This window comes from Ostrea edulis, chromosome 2 (genome assembly GCF_947568905.1).
Source record: "Ostrea edulis chromosome 2, xbOstEdul1.1, whole genome shotgun sequence".
In the NCBI taxonomy this organism is placed as follows: Eukaryota; Metazoa; Mollusca; class Bivalvia; order Ostreida; family Ostreidae; genus Ostrea; species Ostrea edulis.
The window spans coordinates 664,166-685,600 of NC_079165.1; the positions used below are offsets into that span (position 1 = coordinate 664,166).

General features: G+C 33.5%; 1 protein-coding gene and 1 long non-coding RNA gene across 3 annotated transcripts in view; one reads left to right on the top strand and one right to left on the bottom strand.

Annotated features, from left to right (window-relative positions):
* The window catches only part of LOC125667162 (hemicentin-2-like), a 145,235-nt gene that overhangs the window by 118,944 nt on the left and 4,856 nt on the right, over positions 1-21,435 (bottom strand). For both annotated transcript variants that reach the window (XM_056157243.1, XM_056157241.1), the window contains exon 3: positions 16,984-17,203. In XM_056157243.1, the coding sequence (XP_056013218.1) occupies positions 16,984-17,203 (220 nt within the window). The remainder of the gene's footprint in view (positions 1-16,983; positions 17,204-21,435) is intronic.
* On the top strand, positions 1,313-7,280 carry LOC125676958 (uncharacterized). The gene is made up of 2 exons (XR_008800738.1): positions 1,313-1,420; positions 3,600-7,280. It is a non-coding gene; the product is annotated as an uncharacterized LOC125676958 (long non-coding RNA).

A 21,435-nucleotide genomic window follows, 5' to 3' on the forward strand; every position in this document is an offset into this window, starting at 1 on the left:
GAATTCATTTGTTGTGTGTAACTGATATTGCTCTCTCCTATTCGTAGTTGCTTGATCACATTATACACTTATTGACTTTTAATGAGGTCTACTCGTAACTATATGGAACTAGTCGGGTATTGGTTGACCAAGACAGAGTAGACTGAATTCAAAAGTCAATAAACATTTTATTGAATAATCAGGAATTTTACAACATTTTTGACACGATATACTATATAGTTTCCGCCTCCACCAAATATAGACACAAAATAAGATGTGTTATGTAAAAAAAAAAAAAAAAAAAAACACCATAATTACTGGGTATATGTAAACAGTTTCTTAATCAAAACTGTTTTTAAAAAGTGGAAAAGAGTGTTATAACAATAAATATTCCATCAATAAGTAATAAAGGTGTTTTGTCTCTTTGATACTTGGCGTCTGCCATTGTGTATCTTCACAACACATCCGTTAAAATGTGCAATTTGATTGGTTGATAAAATTGTAAGCAAATCTACAGTTTCTTAAGAGGGGAACCCGAATAAACCTCCTGAAACTTCATTTAAGGTGAACTCACTCTGAGGTACACCCATTTGGAAAGAGAGTCTGGACCAATCAGAGAGCTTCAGTTCCTGATAATTTGATAAAGTATCATAATCTTTAACCTCATGTTACACCAATGGCAAAAAATTGCTTCAGTTTCAATTAACAATATTTACTAAATATTAATGTCGCCACTTTATTAAGCAGGCGATCTGGGGGCTGCCTTAAGGCCTCCAGTGGGTCCAAAGCAAAGCCCTGGTGGGGGCCCAGAGGGCAAAGCCCCCGGAAGCTCCTGGATTTTTACAGACTTTATAGGGCTTGAAATACATCTCCTATTTAAGTCATTTGTACTATTTTCTATTTTTAATAAGGTGAAATAAGTATCGGTTTTATCGTTTAGTATACGTTTCTAAACAAGATACCACGATTTACCTTAAATTTGAAAATTTATTGGGGGGGGGGGGCTGCAACCCCCCCTGCAACCCCCCCCCCTAAATCCACCACTGCCCTTGGATCCCCCCTCCCCCCTTAAATCCACCACTGCCCTTGGACATAAGATAATGTTTTATATCTATAACATATATGTTCAACTACAACAGAATATAATTATTTCTAAACACTGAAAACTTGCTTTTCTTTTGGACCTGGATATAAAATGTATGGAATTACCCTAGACTGTCCCTTTACACAAGAATTGAAATGAGACAGAATCTGCTCTGATGTTAAAATTCCATGTATGGAAGTTTAAAGTTTGAGATTTTGTCATATTTTTTTAAGGGTGTTCTTAAAAGATCTGTGTGGATCCTGGAACAGAGAATGGAATCGTTGCAGCATTTCATTGAATCCTGTTTAGAAGGAAATGGCAATTCAGTTACTTAGGGAAAATCTGGAGCAAATCAAGGTAACACGAATAAAAAAGTGCTACATGCAAGGTGAAGATAACGAACAGTGATCAATCTCATAACTCCTACAAGCAATACAAAATAGATAGTTGGGCAAACACGGACCCCTGGACACACCAGAGGTGGGATCAAGTGCCTAGGAGGAGTAAGCATCCCCTGTTGACCGGTCACACCCGCCGTGAGCCCCATATCCTGATCAGGTAAACGGAGTTATCCGCAGTCAAATCAGTGTGCCAAGAACGGCTTAACAATCGGTATGAAACACGTCAGACAGCATTTGACCCAATGCGAGGTTGTATTGACGAACTATACTACATGTATATATCTATGTGAGATTTTACTCACAGAGTGACATGATATATTTATTATTAGTAGATCAAGTGAGCTTTTCTGACCACCTCTTGTCTGTTATCTGTCTGTTTGTAAACTGCATTTTATCTTCTCTAGAACCACCTGGCCAAATTCAATTAAACTTGACACAAATAATCCTTCAAAGTTGGATAATTGGGATGTTTAAATGGAGGGTCACCCATCCTTCAAAGGGGAGATAATCAAGAAAAGGCAAAAATAGGTGGAGTCATTTAAAAATCTTTATCTTGAGAACCACTGGCTAGACAAGTTGAAATGTTCATGAAAGCTTGACGACATAGTGTAGATTCAAGTTTAGTCAAATTGTGGTCCATGAAGTAGGTTTATGCATTCAGAAAGGAATATCTTTTAAAAAGGTTCTTTTCCAGAATAGCAAGGTCATGTTTGTCATATTGATATTGAGGCATACCCATGATACTGTAAACTAACTTTTATTCGCATGTGAGAAATTTTCGTGAAGTTTGCGAGAACTTTATCATTAATGTATTTTGTATTTGTTTAAGATTATCTTGGTCGCGAATATTGGTCACAGAAAACCAGTTGTAAATTGCTAAATTGTCAACTAATCGTCATGAATGGAAGTTGGTATACAGTATGTGAATTGAAGTTAGGTTATGTCATGACCCTTAGGTTGGGATTACAATGAAAGGTGATGAACGAACAGTGATCAATCTCATAACTCATATAAGTAATACAAATTAGAAAGTTGGGCAAACACGGACCCCTGATACTAAATTGGTTGTCGTCCGCTGTCATGCGTTAACAATTGAACATTTTTAGCTTCTTCTTGATAACTACTAGTCCAATTCTTTTCAAATTAAGTATGAAGCGTCTTTTGGACAAGGGGGACATAAATTGTAAATTTCATGATCCCCGGGGTAGGGGTTCTGACCCCAGGATGGGGCCAAACTTGAATATAGTGTTTTTGTACAAGTTTGCTGATGCTGTATGAAATTTAAATGCATACCAAGGAATAGCAGAAAAAGATGTATAAAAAAAAAAATGGTGAATTTCACAACCCAGGGTTTTGACTTTAGGATGGGTCCAAATTAGTAAAATCTTTTAATGTTGATATGCCTATTATGCCCCCCTTCAAAGAAGAGGGGTATTTTGTTTTGCACCTGTCATTCGGTCGGTAGACCACATGTTGTCTGCTCAATATCTTGCGAACCATTCACTTGATCATAATGATATTTCATATGTGGGTTGGTTATGAGAAGAGGACCCATATTGTTTTTCAGGTCAAAGGTCAATCTACTCTGGACATAGGAATAGACTGTCCGCTCAATATCTTGAGAACCCTTTGCTTGACAGACATCAAACTTGGTACACTTGTACATCCTAAGGAGTAGATGACGCCTATTGATTTTGAGGTCACATGGTCAATCCACTCTTGACATAGGAAGATATTTTCCGCTCAATATTTTGTATTGATGATACTACTATCAATTGAATGATGTGTGTGTATAACTCTTTTCAATTTTGCACCCTGGGGGCATATGTGTTTTACAAACATATCTTGTATTATGTGAAGCCTTTCATCAATGTATGCACTTATGAGGGCATTGAAGTTGTAAGAACACATCTTGTTTTATACTTTTGCTGAATGTTAAAAATTTAGATTAGATTTCAGAACAGGAAATTATTTCTAGATTCCATAGCCCTTGGGAGTAGTGATAATTTTTCACTAGTACTCAGGTGACCGATAAATTTAGGCCTGTGGGCCTCTTGTTCAATTTATATACTGGGTATGTTGAATATGTCTAGAGATTCATTGTGCAATTATAATAGATTTTTTTTCTATTTTAGGTGTTTCACAATACTTCTATGCAGTTCAACAAAATACAGCGCCTCATTTACAGAGACTCGTAATTAAACAATTTCCAAGATCTTGATGAAGATTTTACATGTGTGGCAACATCTATTTTGCATCAGCATGATCTGCCTTTGCCTGACACCTTGAGAGACTGGACCTCTTCTCATCATCTCTACATATATATGAGGGAGTGCATGATGCATTTGATGATTCTTTAACATCATAAGATGTTGTAGAATATACATTTGTTTCCATGACTTTGTACACCTGCTTTTATTGCCAGCTGATTTGTGTTTCATAGTTTTATGTATTTAACTAATCAGATACATTTTCATGTATTCACATTTTCTGGGGGTGTTTTTTTTTTTATCCTTGAAATATTTTAAATGTGGAGCTTTACAGAATTTCATTTGGTATGAATGCTAAAGGCTATTCATGAACAGAATTTGTTCTTTGAACTCTCCCATCCCACTCCACCATCCCCTACAAAAACATCCATGAATTTTGTCCAAGCCATACCTTTGTACTGTTAAACTTGCTAACCACAGGAGAAGTTTACAGAAATTTTTTTTTATTTACTATGCATTTATATATTCAAAATGTTTAGCACCTTCTGATATGTATTATTAATGTCAGATATGCATGATTGTGTAATAAATTATATACATGTATTTATTGAATTGTCTTTGATACTTAAAGTGTTTGTGCTTTAATAGACTATGGTTGCCAAAGCAAGGTTCTGATCTAAAATAGTCATGTTGGTTGCTATAATGTAAATTACAGTATGCATCCACATACTTGTACATATATGTTTTAGATGTGCCATTGTTTAAATATTTTAGGGTTAATGTGATTAAGACAATATAACTCTTTGAACCATGATTGGTGTTGATTTCTCCTAAAACCCTCATTATAACAATTATTTAAAAGTATTTTGGAATTGATTCTCAGTTCAATGAAATATCTGTCTTGTGTATATACTACCGGTACGTCTCAATGGAAAAAAAAGTTTAACCTTCTTATATGGATGGTTTTCTGGTAGTCATTCTTTGTTAAGAAACACTGGACCACTTGAATATGGCAGATGCTTTAACATGTTTTGGTTTTTATTATATTTCATGAATTGATATAAGGTCCATTTCACTTTTGGGGGTGGCATGGAACCTGAAATGAACAAACTTAAAAGTTCTTTACTCAAAGATAAACTTTCTACTAAGTTTCATTGAAATGCCAAATGAAAAATTGAAAGAGGACTTGCAACAATGACATTCTGATCAGACAAGCTTATTGAGGTCTTTGGCTCAGTTGTATGGAGTGCCAAATCAATATAAACTCAAATAATTTAAGGCATCTTTAATTATTTTGAAGATACTATCAATTCATTTGAAGCATGCAACAAGTCAATGATCTCTTCAAATAATTTTAACATATTTTCATTTCAGAATTTTTGCATACATTAATTGAATTGGTGATAGCAGTAATTATTCTGCTGAATTGATGTGCGCTATGATTGAATTGTTGCTCTCTTGAAATGAATTGATGATATCAACAACTGAATTGGTGCAAGCTACAATTCAATTGTAGAGAGCAATAATTCATTTAATGTGCACTGTAATTGATGTATTGCTCTCTACAATTGGATTAAATATAACATTAATTGACTGCAGATGTATGCAATAATTCTTTTAGAGAGAGCAACTATATAATTAGATATATCATCAATTCAACATTTCTATAATTGAATTAATGATCTTATTGAATTGTAGCTCTCTTCTGTGCATTAATTCTTATACAAAAACAGATTAAAATAATTAGATATCTTCGATCAAATCATTTATACTGAGCTCCAAATTTGAATGTGAGCAGTATCTCCACCACATTGATATACACATCAATTAGATTAATGAAAAGCAATAACTGAATCGTGCACAAATTTATTGCATGACAATCATGGCAAATATAAGCCAGGTTTTTAAAGCTTTCTCCTTGTAATCCTAAGGATATGTACAACAATATTTTGATATTGAAAATTTTTTAATTTACTTCATTTTAATGTCAAAAATGCAGTTTTAGTAGAAATCTGGGGACTCGAACGCACAATCTACAGGTCAGCAGTCAGTTTGCTAACCTACTGAGCTACTTGGCTAGGTATTTAAATCCAAAAGGAATGGATAAATGTTGCTGATACTGATTTTTTTCATCCATGTTTTAAAAGGAAATCAGTCATTATGACGATGTAAGGTACCTCCTTAATTATACATTGTATGCACCCTTAGATGGTTGTGTGAATAGCTGGGAAACAATTAACTGCATGACGTGTGTGTACTTAATACCACCTTTGTGAATTATCTAAGCAGAAGGATGGTCATGTATACAAAATGATGTGGGATTTAGCGGTGGAGGTGCTATACTTAATTAGTACTGACACGCCCACTCCCCGGATAGGGTTGTTCCTGTACCAGAAATGGACACCTCATGTGATGACACCCTATTCAGTATATTAAGAAATCAACACAAAACACAGATTAAAGAGATCCATGAAAGGTGAAGATAACGAACAGTGATCAATCTCGTAACTCCTGTAAGCAATACAAAATAGAAAGGTGGGCAAACACGGACCCCTGAATATACCAGAGGTGGGACCAGGTGCCTAGAAGGAGTAAGCATCTCCTGTTGACCGATCACACGCGCCGTGAGCCCTATATCATTTTGCGTAATTAAGCCCTAGGGTGGCCTGTGTTACGAAAAAAAAAACTGCTTGTGCAGCTGGCCAATGTGTTTGATAAAATTCCCTTTCTATCTATCATGTCACAAAGATATAAAATGTTATACTCCAGTTCCAACAAAGATTTATTCATTGAATTATTCACATTTATCATCCTCCAAAAGAAACACATACCAGGATACCTTTTCGACAATCATTTCCATAATAAAGTCAAAGTGAAACTACGTCACGTGATTTCCCTCTCGACCAACCGCTTGCACAGTCACGCATGAAATAATATCTGCCTTCACGCTTCATATAATATCTGCCAATCTGAAGTCGGAGATTATTATTGTGAATCCGAGTCAGACAAACGTTTTCTGTTTCAAGCGTCCAAATAATAATCTTGTCTTTTTGGCTGGTCCAGAATTATTATTGTCAGTACAGATTATATTCTCAGTAGCGTTCAAATATAAAAGATAATTATTGTTGGCGATGTTCAGTAATTATTATGGTGGTGGAAAGATTATATTTATAAAGATAATGTGTGACTTTAAATCGGGTCTGTTTTTATAATTATTGCGGCAGTATTTATAATTATAATAATGTCAATGAAGAATATTTTTCTTTTGGGGATGAAATTATAATTTGGTGTCTGAGATTCGGGACAGATTATTATTATCGCTGCGATATAATAATAATATCGGCAAATAGGGGGAAAATTTTTATTTTTCGAAGAGATAATAATTTTGGTATTTTATATAGGGAAAAATAATAATAATGTGGGGGTACCCTACGGCTTTCCATAATTAATATATAAAAAACGAAATCAATATCTAAAAAACGAAAACTAATTAAAAAAAAAAAAAGAAGTTATTAAATAAATATAAAAAATGAAATTAATATCTAAAAAACGAAAACTAAATAAAAAAAGAAGTTATTAAATAAAATATGAAAACTAAATAAAAAACGAAATTATTAAATATTTTGAGAACATAATGTGTGTGTCAGCAGAGCTTAACAAGGAAGGACACATGGTTCCTAATTCTTTGATTTACGGCGATTTCATAATTGCCAATGGAGCTTTACAGAATCTAATGACCTTACAAAACAGCAAACTTATCCATTCGACACGCTTTTATCTTCAATGTTTGCTGAAAGGTCCCAGACTCCGTGTATCGGATTACAGAATTTCTCCAAAATTATTTCAACACTAGCCCCTATAAATCTTAGTTTGTTAAAAACAATGAGAGAGCTTTTTCACAGTAATACATTCAACCCATTTCAATACAACGGTAACGTCGAAATTCATACAAGATCAGAATACAAAAATGCCGTATTGTTCTGCCTGTGGATCACTTCAGCATGATAATTATTGTTCAAAGTGTGGAGAGAAAATAAACAAGTCCTCAGGTATCTCTCTCTCTCTCTCTCTCTCTCTCTCTCTCTCTCACACACACACACACACACAAAACGGGAAACAATGGACTGACAACTTTAATGATGAAGCATGTGAATCTATAATTTACCCTGGTGTGTTCATACATGATATTCCTCTTTTTAAATAAAAAATAACTATCATTACATGTACTTTTACCACCTGTTAAATGAAGCATATAGGGTAGTTACTCTCAGTAAATCTCGTCTCTGAAATTTTTCCTGAAAAGTCTATATACATCAAGTCTTTTATTTTCTTATTGTTCAGTTATACCCTTTGGGCCCTTTATAAATATTACATACTTTATAGATGCGTGTTTGATACGGATTATTGTAAAATGCTGACTCTGGACCTTCCAAAATGGAGAGAGCGTGGAGCCTCTTGTCATAAATGATTTTCGGGGATAGAGCCTCTCAAGTTAATTTCAACACATTTTATTTTATCTGTCATTTTTGCACTTTCCTGGTTCTGTGCTTTCCAATATATTTGAAACAACAGATATCAGTATAGAGCCAGTCTAATGTATCAAACCACATGGTGACTGACAGATCAAAATTCACAAATTGACATATGCTCTACCTCTCAATGATAAAGTATCTGTCAGGAATTTTCTGTATTATGTATCAACATTCAACAGAAATATTTTTGGAAAGTGAAATTGTAATTAAAGGCAAGGAGTGTCATACATGTACTGGAAAAGTGAAATGGCAAGATAACAAATTAATTACCCACATATGTCATCCGAGGTAACAGCGATGGAGTTAAACAGAAACAGCATCTGGGGTCAGATAACGTGCGACATGTGAGTTAATTTAAAATTCTGACAAATTTATAATCATTTATAATTTTACACAAAAAGTTTCGAGTTCATGTTAGAGAATCTATTTCAAATATTTATGGTACACATGATGATTCTCAAATTTTGTTTCATCCCAGTATACGTAAACTGGATTATAAAACATTGCAAAGGAACCATTTTCTTAATCCTTCATAAACAATTTATCTCACTCTCTCTCTCTCTCTATCGGGATTTAAATGCACGTGATTAACCTTGTACAATTCATTGCAATCAGTAATAAGGCTTGACAGATTGTGATAGGGCAATGGTCAAAATATATTTAGCATAGTAACATTCAGTCTCTGTTATCTGAAGGAAATGACAGAATAAGCTGTGTTGAAATTCACTCAAAAGCTTCACCCCTGGCAATCTCTTATGACAAGAGGCTCTACGCTCTCTTCATTTTTGAGGTCCAGAGTCAGCATTTTACACCAAGCCGTTTGATACAACCATCATTAATGTCGCATTTCTCGTTTCGTGTATTTCAAAAGATGTTTATGGCATATTTAAAATATATAATATTTAAATCATTACATGATTCAACTTAAAGAATCTACAGACACTGATAGATCAAGAGATGCAAAGTTACCAACTTTTCAAGAGTTTCAAAGGTTCAGAAAAGAGAAGGAACAAGAAAGGCGAGACACATTTGTTGTTTCTAAAAGGGGCCGAAAAAGTCAAGGACGTGTCAAGGTTTGTATCATATAATATTTACATGAGAACTCAATGACCTACATTTTTGTAGTTACTACATTGTACCCTTATACCGGAAGTTGGGGGCATACTTACTACTTATCATTGCGGTCATAAGCTTCATATAAAATCAAATAGTATTAATAAACAGTGTATAGTAAAGCTTACCAATTTCTTTATTGTGCAGAATTTTAACAGGTTGTATTACATTTATGATAAAAACAAGGTTTAATTTCTTCGAGTTTATAGAGAAAACTTTTAAAATGTGCACTTATTCAAATTGTAGGGTTGGGAAAGTTCGTGTTTATAGACGTATTACGATTTGACGTTTTTTCTCTGCAAGTTTATTCATCAATCAGTTCGTTTGGTTGTTAGGTTTTCATTTCATCATTATATTAATTACCCGTTTGTGTTGTAACCGTGTAGAATCGGTACGATTGAAGTGAAACCTGGTTAAACACGCTAAGTGTTAAACAAAAACACACACGGCTTGGCACGCGCCCTTGTATGGCGTGTAAAAGGTTGCTATATTCGATAATCTTGTGATGCATGTTCAATATCTTGTGAGGTATCATAAGATTATCGAATATAGCAACGTTTTACACGTCATACCCTTGTATCCCCCCGATAAGTATGTAACGCTAACTATGAGCAGTTTGAGAGAAGCCATTTGACATTGCATACCATTCCTTAGCTGCTATTAGAAAAAAGAAATATGTCGGATGAGACTATAAGTTTCATTATAAAATATTATATATAAGTATGTATAGGTTCCCATTTTTCGCCAATAAATATATGAAAATTCAATTTAAAAACCACGAACACGACTTAATCATCCACCAAAAACGTCCTGTTATGGATAAATGCAGTCAAGACATTTCGACTCAATATTTCTACGGAAATAACATTTCGAATATTATCTGGAAGTCTAGATTGTCTCGTCTGATACGTCAAATATCCTGTTACATGTAAATATATACACATTATGTTAAAATATTTCAGATCCATATTTAATTATTTTAATAAATTGCAGATATTGTGTCGGTATCGGGGGGTGGGGGTGACGGGACGAATTATTTATTTTCTGCATGGTTTAGGTCTTATGATTTATAATCTCGGGTACGTCAAGGCCAGATTAATTATTCATTTTAAACAGTGGTTTAGTCACCAACTTTATCAAGCATAAAACTCCGTATTCATGATATTAGTTTATTTCAATATATTCGTTATCTCTTTAATCAGATAACTGCAGGTTTAATGAGATGCGAAACAGGAGCACCCAAGTACATCAGAGGTAGTGGCGTTATCCTGGAAACCCTCCCAAGCAGTGATGTTGATGATTTAACAAATGCAGCAAAGGAAAAGCATCGGCTTGTAAATAAAGAACTTCCAAATACCAATTATGTGCTGTTGTATAAAGATGGATCTTTGGCCAACTACAATCCAGGGACATCAACCCATATGAATCTTCGCCTTTACAAAGAATTTCTAGGAATTCCATATCAGAAAATATCCCTTTATATATGCCCAAAGGAAGAGCAGACAGGTCAAGATGGCGAGGGATGTTGGCCGGCCTCAAGAGTCCATATGGCCCAGAGAGGATATGTATGTATGTATGTAAAGGAAGAGTTCGAGAAAGGTATCACTGAAAAGAAGCAACGTTATCCAACAAGTCGGAAAATTAAAAACAAACATGTAAAGTCTATGTAAACAGTGTATAGTGATTATATATAAGAAAATGTGCAAAAGACCGTTAATTGGCAGTGGAAACATCTGGCAAAATTGGAAATATACAGTGTTCATAACTGTTGCAGTCAAAACATTACCGTCATAAATGAATTCAGCGCGGACGACCGTAAAAACACTGGATTGAAACTGTAATTCATGAAGTCATTTTTAATCCACTTTGCGAATGCATGTAAACAGATTGTAGAGCGGAGCTGTGTAAACATGATAATAAAAATTGGTATCTCAGGTTTCTGTCAAAGTTACCACATATAAAAATATATTATCCTCTTTGTTGGTGTGGTCTTTCGGATTGACTGATACATTTTTAAGCGGTCCATCGATTAGCATCAAACATTGTTTAAAGAAGCTGGTATCTGAGAAAGTTGAAAGCAGGAAGACGTCTAACCTCTTATTGTATCTCTGACTGCTGAGGTGAGAGTACTTTCAATAATGGAAAAAATTAAATAGTATACCATATTATATGAATGCAATTCGGTAAGATATATATGCATGATGTCTTATTAAAATTATTAGTGATATGCAGTAAGTCTTTTAAAGATAACTCTATATATTTGGGGTGTTGCTAAAACAGGGAATTGAAAATGGAACGGAAAAAGGAAAATATTTTGTGCTATAATACCAGGAGGTCAGCATTTTGTAAAATAAAAAAGGCTTATGAACAAGGGAAGCAGAAATCACAAAGAGAATGGGAAGACATATTCAGAATACACTGTTTGATATACTTCATACAAATGCACAATATCCACATGTATACATAGATTTGTCTTTAGAGCAAAAAATACTGAAACATGTACATTGTATTTATGCCCAAAGGCGGATCCAACGCCTGCGACCCCACCCCTTGTTTATATTAGTATGTTTCCCCAGACATCTGACCTATAACACTGTAACCCTCCGTTCTGAAATTTCTGGATCCGAAACTAATTGCACATGGTATTTATTTATTATTCAATCAACTTCGGATAAGTACGTTGTGCTTACTCAGCCCCCTTCCAACTCGTAAAACTTCGTATCAGTCAACCCGAAAGCCTACATCAAAGGGGATGCGAATTTTATTTATATGTGGTAACTTTCACAGGGGCCTGAAATACCATTTTCAACTATCATAATTAAAAGAGTTCGGTTATACAATCTGTTTCGTTTCGGTACATTTCGTTTCGCACTTTACAGGTACCCTGGCGATAGAACTAGTAATTCGATGTTTACAAGGAAGGCCGAGTCAGCATCCGAATTGTGACATCAAATGTTTTGACTGTAACGAATGGAAATCACAAATGCAGTGTATTTCATTTTTGCCAGTTTTAAAATTGTTCCAAGGTCTGATGTTTTCTGATTTTTAATAGTACAACTAGATGAAGATAACTCTGACTATATACCCGAAATAAACTTTGAAAAAGAAAACGAAAATACAACTAATTAATAATTACGAAATAATTTTAGTGAAATTTTATCTGTGATTACAATATCAGAAAGTTCGGGGACACATGTACATCTACTTTCCACATTATTCGTTTGCAAGTATATTTAAATTTAAAAAAGTTAACTCATCTGGTTAAAATCGGGCACGTGTAATATGGTTTCATTTTGTATCAACCATGATTCAACAGATTACTGAAGCGTTAAACTACAGGCTTTCACTCTCTACTTTCAGAAAAGTCAGCTAAAGCATCGTTGTCTGCTATCCTTGTATTCGCAACTGGCTCCGATTCGATACCACCACTTGAATTTTCCCCATTGCCATCGGTATCCTTCATTCACACAGAAGAGTAGGGCAACATTTTGTTTCCAAATACCCTGTTGCAAATACTTGCGCTAATGGACTGAGATTGCCTGTACTCCAGTCATATGAAGAGTTCAAAGACAATATGGATTTTGGGATTTTGAATTCCCCTGGTTTCGGAAGATTTTGACTTTACTTCAGGCACCGATACGTGAAACTTTAATACTACAATTGTAGTATATAGCAGATTTTGTAAAAAAAAAAAAATGATAGAAATTCAAGAAAAATGTATATTAACAGCATATAGAAGGTACCATAAACCACTATTAGCAGTAAGCTAACCCATTAAATAAAACCAGCTAAACATGTCTTTCAGAAAAGGATGATAGATCGGAAAATAGTACTTTTAAACGAGGTACCCGACTAAAACCACGCATTTCAAAATGCATGTACATTTAGAATTGGGGCAGTTTAGTCTACATTAATTTTTATATACAATATCCCATGACAAAATTTATGTTTAACGTGCAATTGGAAATATTGCGAAATACAATTGCAAATGCCACGTTGACGGCTTAATTACTTGGTCTACAATAACCCCAGTATCATATGTTCGTAAGCTATAAATGCAGTTATTTCTGATATCAAATCCTAGAGCTCTTTCTTTTAGATCTAAAAACATGAAGTTAATTTTCACCAGAATAACTAATTAGTCTTAAATATTGCTTTAACGCAGTGTCAAGATCCGTTGGTTCAATCCAGTCTAATGCTGATGTCATGTATTCCAGGTACTCGTATACACAAGCATCATCACATGTCGTTTTTGATTTCGTGTTAATTCTTATATTGTCAACCTGTTCTTGATTAAGTGGTTGTTTAAAATCTGATTTGCTGAGATATCGTATAAAAGATATATCTCGTTTGGAATTCCGGCAGGACAAGACCCTGTATTTGATCTTATTTGATGCGAATTCCAGGAGACTGCGATATTGTCAAGTTCTTTCTGTAATAAATTCATAAAACAAAACTGAAAACATGACTTCTGGAATTTATGATCTGGGTTGTAAATTCCAGCTGAACTCAAGTCTGAAAAATAGTCCATCCACCACTGAGCTTTGTTTCGTTTAAAGTAACTCCACCATGCCTCTATTCGTTGGTTTCGCACAGAGGTAACAAACCTGTGACTAGATTGATTTTGAGATAAGACTGTTTGGATAGCTGCTGTGGTGCTATTTTCAGTACCAGGATCCGTCCTGGGGTTATGTGGGCACCCTCCATGTTGCTCTATGCAGTTCACATAATAACCTGCAATGACGGCTGGATCAATATTAGTGACACATACTTCTAACGACATTACTCTCCTTGAATCCATAAGGTTTTAATTTATCAAAACCATCCATATGCCAGGTAAAATTTGGACCATCACTAATGTATATTCGTCTTTGTAAACGTCGGGATTTCCTTTTAGCATTTCCATGAGGATCTAATCGACGTAATGTCTCCATCACATTATTCCTTGCCAAAACGAGTTTATATTTTCTTTGCAGTAACCTCCACATTTCTCTGTAACCAACATAACTATTTGGTCCTGATAGTTCAATTCTTATTTTCTCTTCTACAATCGGTAATGGGGTCGTGTGTTTTCTCCTAAAGAGGTTAAAAGATTTTAGTCTCTGTTTTAATTTGCGGATGCTCCATGTAAGACCGTGATACAAAGATAAGCACAGAAGAATTTTGTCATATGTGTACCCCTCCGTCATGTACGCTCTCAACATATCCTCTTCGGTCTCAAATTCCTGCATTTGAGGTGCTTTTTGTAATACAGCCTTAGATAAAACTAATCTGGTTGCAATAATTATTGATACCAGATGCATATTACGAGACCTGAAATAGACAAAACAAAGAGATTTATAATGATACATAAACAGTCACTATGACTTTTACCTTATAAATTATTTTCCAAAGACAGAAAAAATGAGTAATGTAGTTTTTATTGAAATTCCTGTCATAATGAGAAATTAAAACTACAAATATATACTGCTTGTTGCTTTTTTTTTTTTTTACGACAAATCATCGTATGCAATCACAGTACTCAAGAAATTGAAGTTCTGTAATGGAGAAAGAAACCATTTATAAGGACTAAAACCAACGATATGTTTATCTTATCAACATCCAGGTCAATCGTTAATTGAATAATCAGAAACAGGACAATTACTGAAAATCTCACCTTTTTATAAAATACTTTTCAACGAACCAGTATGGCTGCTAAAACAAGTGGCCTTTGTTTATGCCAAGCGCTGAAAACTTTGCCGTGTCGTGTGGAATTAATGACTCATTAGTTCATATCAGTACAGTTCCCTTTTTTATTCATTAGTTTCGTTTTATATTGAATGATTTTTTATTTGATAATTTCGTTTCTATCTAATAATTTCATTTTTTATATAATAATTTCCTTTTTTATATAATATATAATTTCGTTTTTTATTTAATTTCGTTTTTTATATAGTTTTGGTTTTTTATTTAATAATTTCGTTTTTTATTTGATAATTTCGTATTTTGTATAATGAATTCGTTTTTTATATAATAATTTCGTTTTTTATCTGTTAATTTCGTTTTTTATATAGTTTTTGGTTTTTCATTTAATAATTTGGTTTTTTATTTAATAATTTGGTTTTTATTTAATAATTTCGTTTTTTATTTAGTTTTGGTTTGCACTAATGGGCTTCCGTAACATCGTACATAATTGTGTAATAAAAAAAATCCAGATATTTATCTGTACAGGCATCAAAGTACAAGGAAAGACAACTCTTCATATGCCGGAAGTTTAAGCTTGCGCGAATCACAGAGCTGAGAATTTGCCTCCAATCCAAATCCATTCATATTGACCATGAACAGCTCAAAAATGCTGTTCAATTCTTATACTTATAATCACCGTTTGTTTACATTACTTCTATAAGTCTTGAAATATTTTGTTGCATAAAACGAACTCCTAAGATCCGCCACTGTCACAGTTTATGAACTAACCAAATTCAGCACACAACACAATCTAGTTCATAATCCATTCATAGTCAATATGAACGGATTGTGTCGTGTGCTGAAATTGATTAGTTCATAGAGGAAAATGTGATTTGTAGTATAAATACACATGTTATCATTACAAATTTAAGTTATGTGAGTTAAGTAATAAGAAATTACTCAGTCTGAAAACGTTTATTTTGCATGCCTTATCTCAATGTCAAGGTCAAAGGCAGGGGAACTGCAAGGGGTAAAATGCAAATATAAGTAATCAGGGCCGTAAATTACATGGAGGCGGAGGAGGCAGCTGCCTCCTCCAACTTTTGAGCCAAAAAAAAATTAAAATTTAAAGTTCATTAGAATTTCTGTTGTTTCCAATAACTAAGAACATGATACCTCCCTTAAAAAGCATTCCAAATCTTTCTTTTAGAATGAGTTAGTCAAGTAACATCTTAGAAGGCCCTAGAATCAAGGATTTTGCACGAAACGTGTTCAGTGTGCACAAAATGTGCTCAGCGTGTGGGGGCCTGGGCGGCCCCCAGACCCCCGCCTAATTTCCTACCTCCTCCAAATTGAAGGTTAATTTACGGCCCTGGTAATAAACAACTCTAACTCGCAGAGCAATTGCTATTCATAACGTCATGTTCACTGAATGACGTTGTTTATTTCCTAAATGTCCTAATATTTGATATAAAGATATATAGTGTTGTTTTGATTAGTTTCTAAAGTCAGTAATGATGTTTACTTTAGTTTGGTGTCTATTTATCAAGTAATCAATCAATCCCCCTTTATTTGCGAAGTGGTTGTGCACCCTCTTTTTCAAAGAGGAACTACGCCGTTGCAATATCGATTATTAAAACAAGACATTATTCATTCGGCTGCCTGCATTTGTTCTGACATTATTCCTTACGTTTTTATTTACCAACTAGCGCATCTCAAATATAAAGGTATGGTAAAATGAGTACTACACTTTGCGTGTAAATAATGATATAATTTAATGATATTATGATATCCTTAGTGAAATGCATCAATGAAATGCCTGTTAAGCTGATTATTTACAAACAATTTTTATAAACATATATTAAATATATTTCATATAGAGTGTTGACATAAATTTAATTATAACTACATCTGCTTTGAAAATATTAAGTTTTAAGAACATAGGTTTGTTTACCCTCTAAAAGGCAAAATATCTGTTTAGTGTATGGGTGTGTCCATACCTGGAACAGAGAGTGTCCCTGTTGATGTAGTGGAGATACTTGGTGTATTGTTGATGGTAAGACGTAAGTACACAGTCTGTCCATACACAACTGGATTGACACTGTAACTCACTGACACAGATCCTATGTACAGACTACTTCCACCACTGCAGGATCCACCCACTGTAGCTGTAGCTGTGTCTCCAGTCAGCGAGACCGAGGAGAAACGACCATCTGTAGCCTATAAAAGAACCAGTAAACTGATACAATGTATCATAAAGCGATTATTATGGCTGTTGCAGTCCATTCAACAAAGGCACATGGAGGTCATGCTAACACAAAATTTAAGTATATTTAAAAAAAAGATATGCATATATATATATATATATATATATATATATATATATATATATATATGAGTTGCGTCAAGCGAAAAGGGACCTTCGGGACAATATTTTCAAAACTGGGTTTTTATTATTTTCTGAAAGCACACATCTTCCTGATTATTTTGATACCAAAGTTTACCTTGAACGTTACACCTAACCCATATTAATGCTGATTTGAAATGCATGCTTTGATCCTGAGATAACGTCATAAATCATTTGATAACGTTATATAACGTCAATATCGTTGGAACATCATTGTAAAGAAAACAAAGACTTAAATATTCAATGCACATTAATTTTATCAAATGTAATCAAAGACTATACCAATGGTGACCATTTTAATGACTATATAAACAATGCTAAGTTGATTTCTGAAATAGTGATCAATCATGGACAAGAGAAATGAATATCGTAAATCATCAACAACAGAATTTCACCATCATCACTCTTCAACATTTGGACAAGTGGTCTCCTTGTTTGGGTCACGGACCATGCGGAACAGGTAGCATCGCTCCAAAGGCAATCCGCGGGGAGGAATGTCAGGCATTAAGTTCCTGTTGTCAAATCCTCTGGTCTGATGGTGGGCTTCAACAGAATGAATTCTCTCTCTGTATCTTATGTATCACTCTTAACAAACAGCTTCACTGTGTATAGATTGATCTATGAAGTATTCCAAAACGACAGTTGTACAAATATTACGAGTAAACCATGGATATGGAAACTTAATACTACCCTATATGGAACTATCACATCAAATATATTGAAATTTACATGTAGACAATCCGCCATGCAAACCTGGAGATGAAAATCTGAGGTCTTGTAAGTTGTATTTTTCGTATGCCTTTGACGGCCATGATTCAGAAGCAGAATTCAAGGTAATGGTAAATGTCTTTCAGTCATACCACTTTCATGAAATCTCACCTGGATTTCTTAAAGAAAACTTCCATATTATGTCGAAACTTCGACTTAAGGTTGAGATTTTACTAAAATTTTGATTGCTTAAATAAAAGAAAACTCAAACTATAGTTTTAAAGAAATACAAGAATATTCGTCTGCATCATTAGTGTATAAGTATGATGAAGATGTTGGACTTTCCACAACATCTATGACCCGAAAAAGAATTCACACTGTAACAATAACCTTTATTTACCCAGGATGACACAAATTAGCATATAGCTAGTTTCCATTGTGGTCCTGCAAAAAACTGGGGGGGGGGGGGGGGAACTGTGTACTGCTGCCAAAACTCTGAAAGTTTACCAATAATAATCATATCTCTATCTTTTGATAATTCATTGGTAGTCAAGATGGAATTTTGTACTTCTTTTGAATTGTCATGACCAAGACAGTTCTCTCCACATGTGCAAGATTTTTTAAATACTTTTTCTTTCAAACTCTACATGACATTATATCCATTGCACGCTGTTTTCATCGCTGTTTTCTGTGCAAAGGTTTCGCCAATTTTCCTTATTTTCTTCCCGAGATCCTCATTGTGAGCTCTGTCGATTGAATGTCTTATGTCCAAATCACTATTCTCCTCATCAATGGTGCAGATTCAGGAATTGATTTATGACGAGTTAGGAATTCGTCAATCAAGTTGTCTAAAGCTGGTATAAAAGCATGTAATTAGGTATAGATTCGATTTGTATGATCTATTAATTTTTATATCAAAGTTTTGTTTTTAAAAAATAGTGCGCACAGTAAAAGATAAAGCATATAAAGAAGCAGTATATCTACTCTAGATTTTTTTTAGTACGTGTCATAATTTGTTGTTCAAAATCACCAAACAATGTAAAATCCTGTATTAATATGCCAGTACAATGTATCATATATGTTGTTCATGCTACGAATGGACCTTTGAATCTTTTGCATTAGAAATATTTTATATTTTCTTTGATCAAATTTCACACAAAATGAAATTATTGTATTGAAATAATACTTTTCCAGGGCGGAGCATATTTGCCAGCTGATTTAATGCTGGAGCTATCTATCAAAATTAAGTCCTCAATGTTGGAGCACCAAATAATTGCGTTTCATTTTCAAAATTTTAATGATCTATCTGTAAATAACATGTTATAATGAATAATTTCCCTGCCATAGGTATATACATGTAACATTAATTATATAGGAAATCACACATCAACACTGGTAATGTCTTTGACCCTTTGAAATGGATAGGTATGAATGGCGAATAAATATTGTTATTAATAAAAAAAAAAAAAAAAAAAAAAAAACAGCGCCATACTGTTAAAAAAATTGCTGTATTTGTTCATCTAATTCTTTTACTTTTGTTTTCTGTTGATTTTAGAGTAGGCCTATTTCATAGTTATAAAAATCAGCTTTCTTTTGGCAACACCATATATTTAGTAATAACTTTTAAAATATATAGATTTGGATTTTTCAAATGTGAATGGCTTTAACTACAACAATTTTTATGTAAAATCAATTCAAAAGAAATCATTGTTTAAATCATGTGAAAAAATAATTAATTTGATAGTGTAACACCCTCTGAAAATTAATACTATAAATAATGCTTAGGCCAAAAAAAATATATGTTGGCTTCCACTTTCCCTACCTACCCTAAAAATTTCTGCCGACCCTAACACATTTTTTCCATTCTCACAGATTTTGCAAATGTCATCACTACAACAAGAGTATATTTATTGACTTATTTATCAAGTTATTTATTATGCACTAATACTAAACAGATTCCAAAAACACAGAAATAGTTTTTGTTTACAGTAAAATCAAGAAATGTATTGATTCATATCATATCAATTTTATTTGATTACTAAATAATCACTTTATTTTATGCATAGTAGAATGCTAAATCATTAGAAAATTATTCAACTTATAAAATAAAAAATAAAAAAACCACTACATACCCTTAAAGATTTTGAGATGAAAGTGGAAACCAGCATATATATATTTTTTTTTTTTGGCCTTAAGACTACATCTAATAATGTTTATATTACCTTTGAAAAATAAATAATGAGTGAACTTAAAAAGAGAAATTATTGGGGAAAAAAATTGCCACTCCAAAAAAAAAAAAAAATTTTAAAAAATTGTGCAGTCGCTAAGAGAATTGAACCCGGACCGCCCGCATGGCAGTCAAGAACGCTACCTCACAACCAAGTTGACTCTGTGCCCCTCTGCGAGAAAATAAGAAACAATATATTAGAAAAAGAAGAATAGATAAAGGATTTAGTTATAACTGTGTAGTCTAGTCAATCTAGCTCAAAAATGAGCAAAACCTCAAACTAATTGCAACAAGAAATGAAATTTTGATTATTCATGCAAGAAAACACATGCAAACAACATATTAAAAATCGGCTTTTGTATTTCCATGGGAAAATTGGAATTTTGGGGTAAAAGGATGTGTTTTTTCATGAAAATCGCTATAAACTGGAAATTGAAGAAAATGTCCATTTTATGTAACATACAGTAAAAATAAGTTTTCTATCTCAAATTTCAACCTGGAAATATTCGATTAATTTTTTTTTACAGCAGAATATATTCTTTCCTTGACTGTAATTTTTGGGTAAAATCTTGCTTTTTTGAATATAATTGTTAAAGATTGAAATTTTAAGAAGAAAACGCACATTTTGTCATACATTTGAGTCTACCAATAAAATATTGAAGTTAGGATTTATTTTAAAAACTGCTCAACAAGTAAGATATATAGATTATTGGCAATATATATGAAAAATACCATTTTAGGTAGGAAAACCTACCTTTTTCTAAAACAAAAATAGTGAAAAATTGGAATTGATAGGAAATGACTGTTTTATAGAAGAGATGACATTGATCTTATAAATTTAAGAATAAAACGTCCAAATGCACAACTAAACTTTTCTGCACCAAAATTTATTTTCCCTTGCCGAATTTTGGGCTGAAATCTTCATTTCCCAACAAAAATCGTTAAAACCTGGATTTTGGAAGAAAATACTTTTTCCTGTCCATTAGGCATATATGAGTTACCACATGAAGATTTATACATTAAAATAAACTGTTAACACAAAACAAGTGCCCCTTCAAAAATGGTCTGTAAAAGATGACCTACATTTTTGTAGTTACTCCCCTTACATCG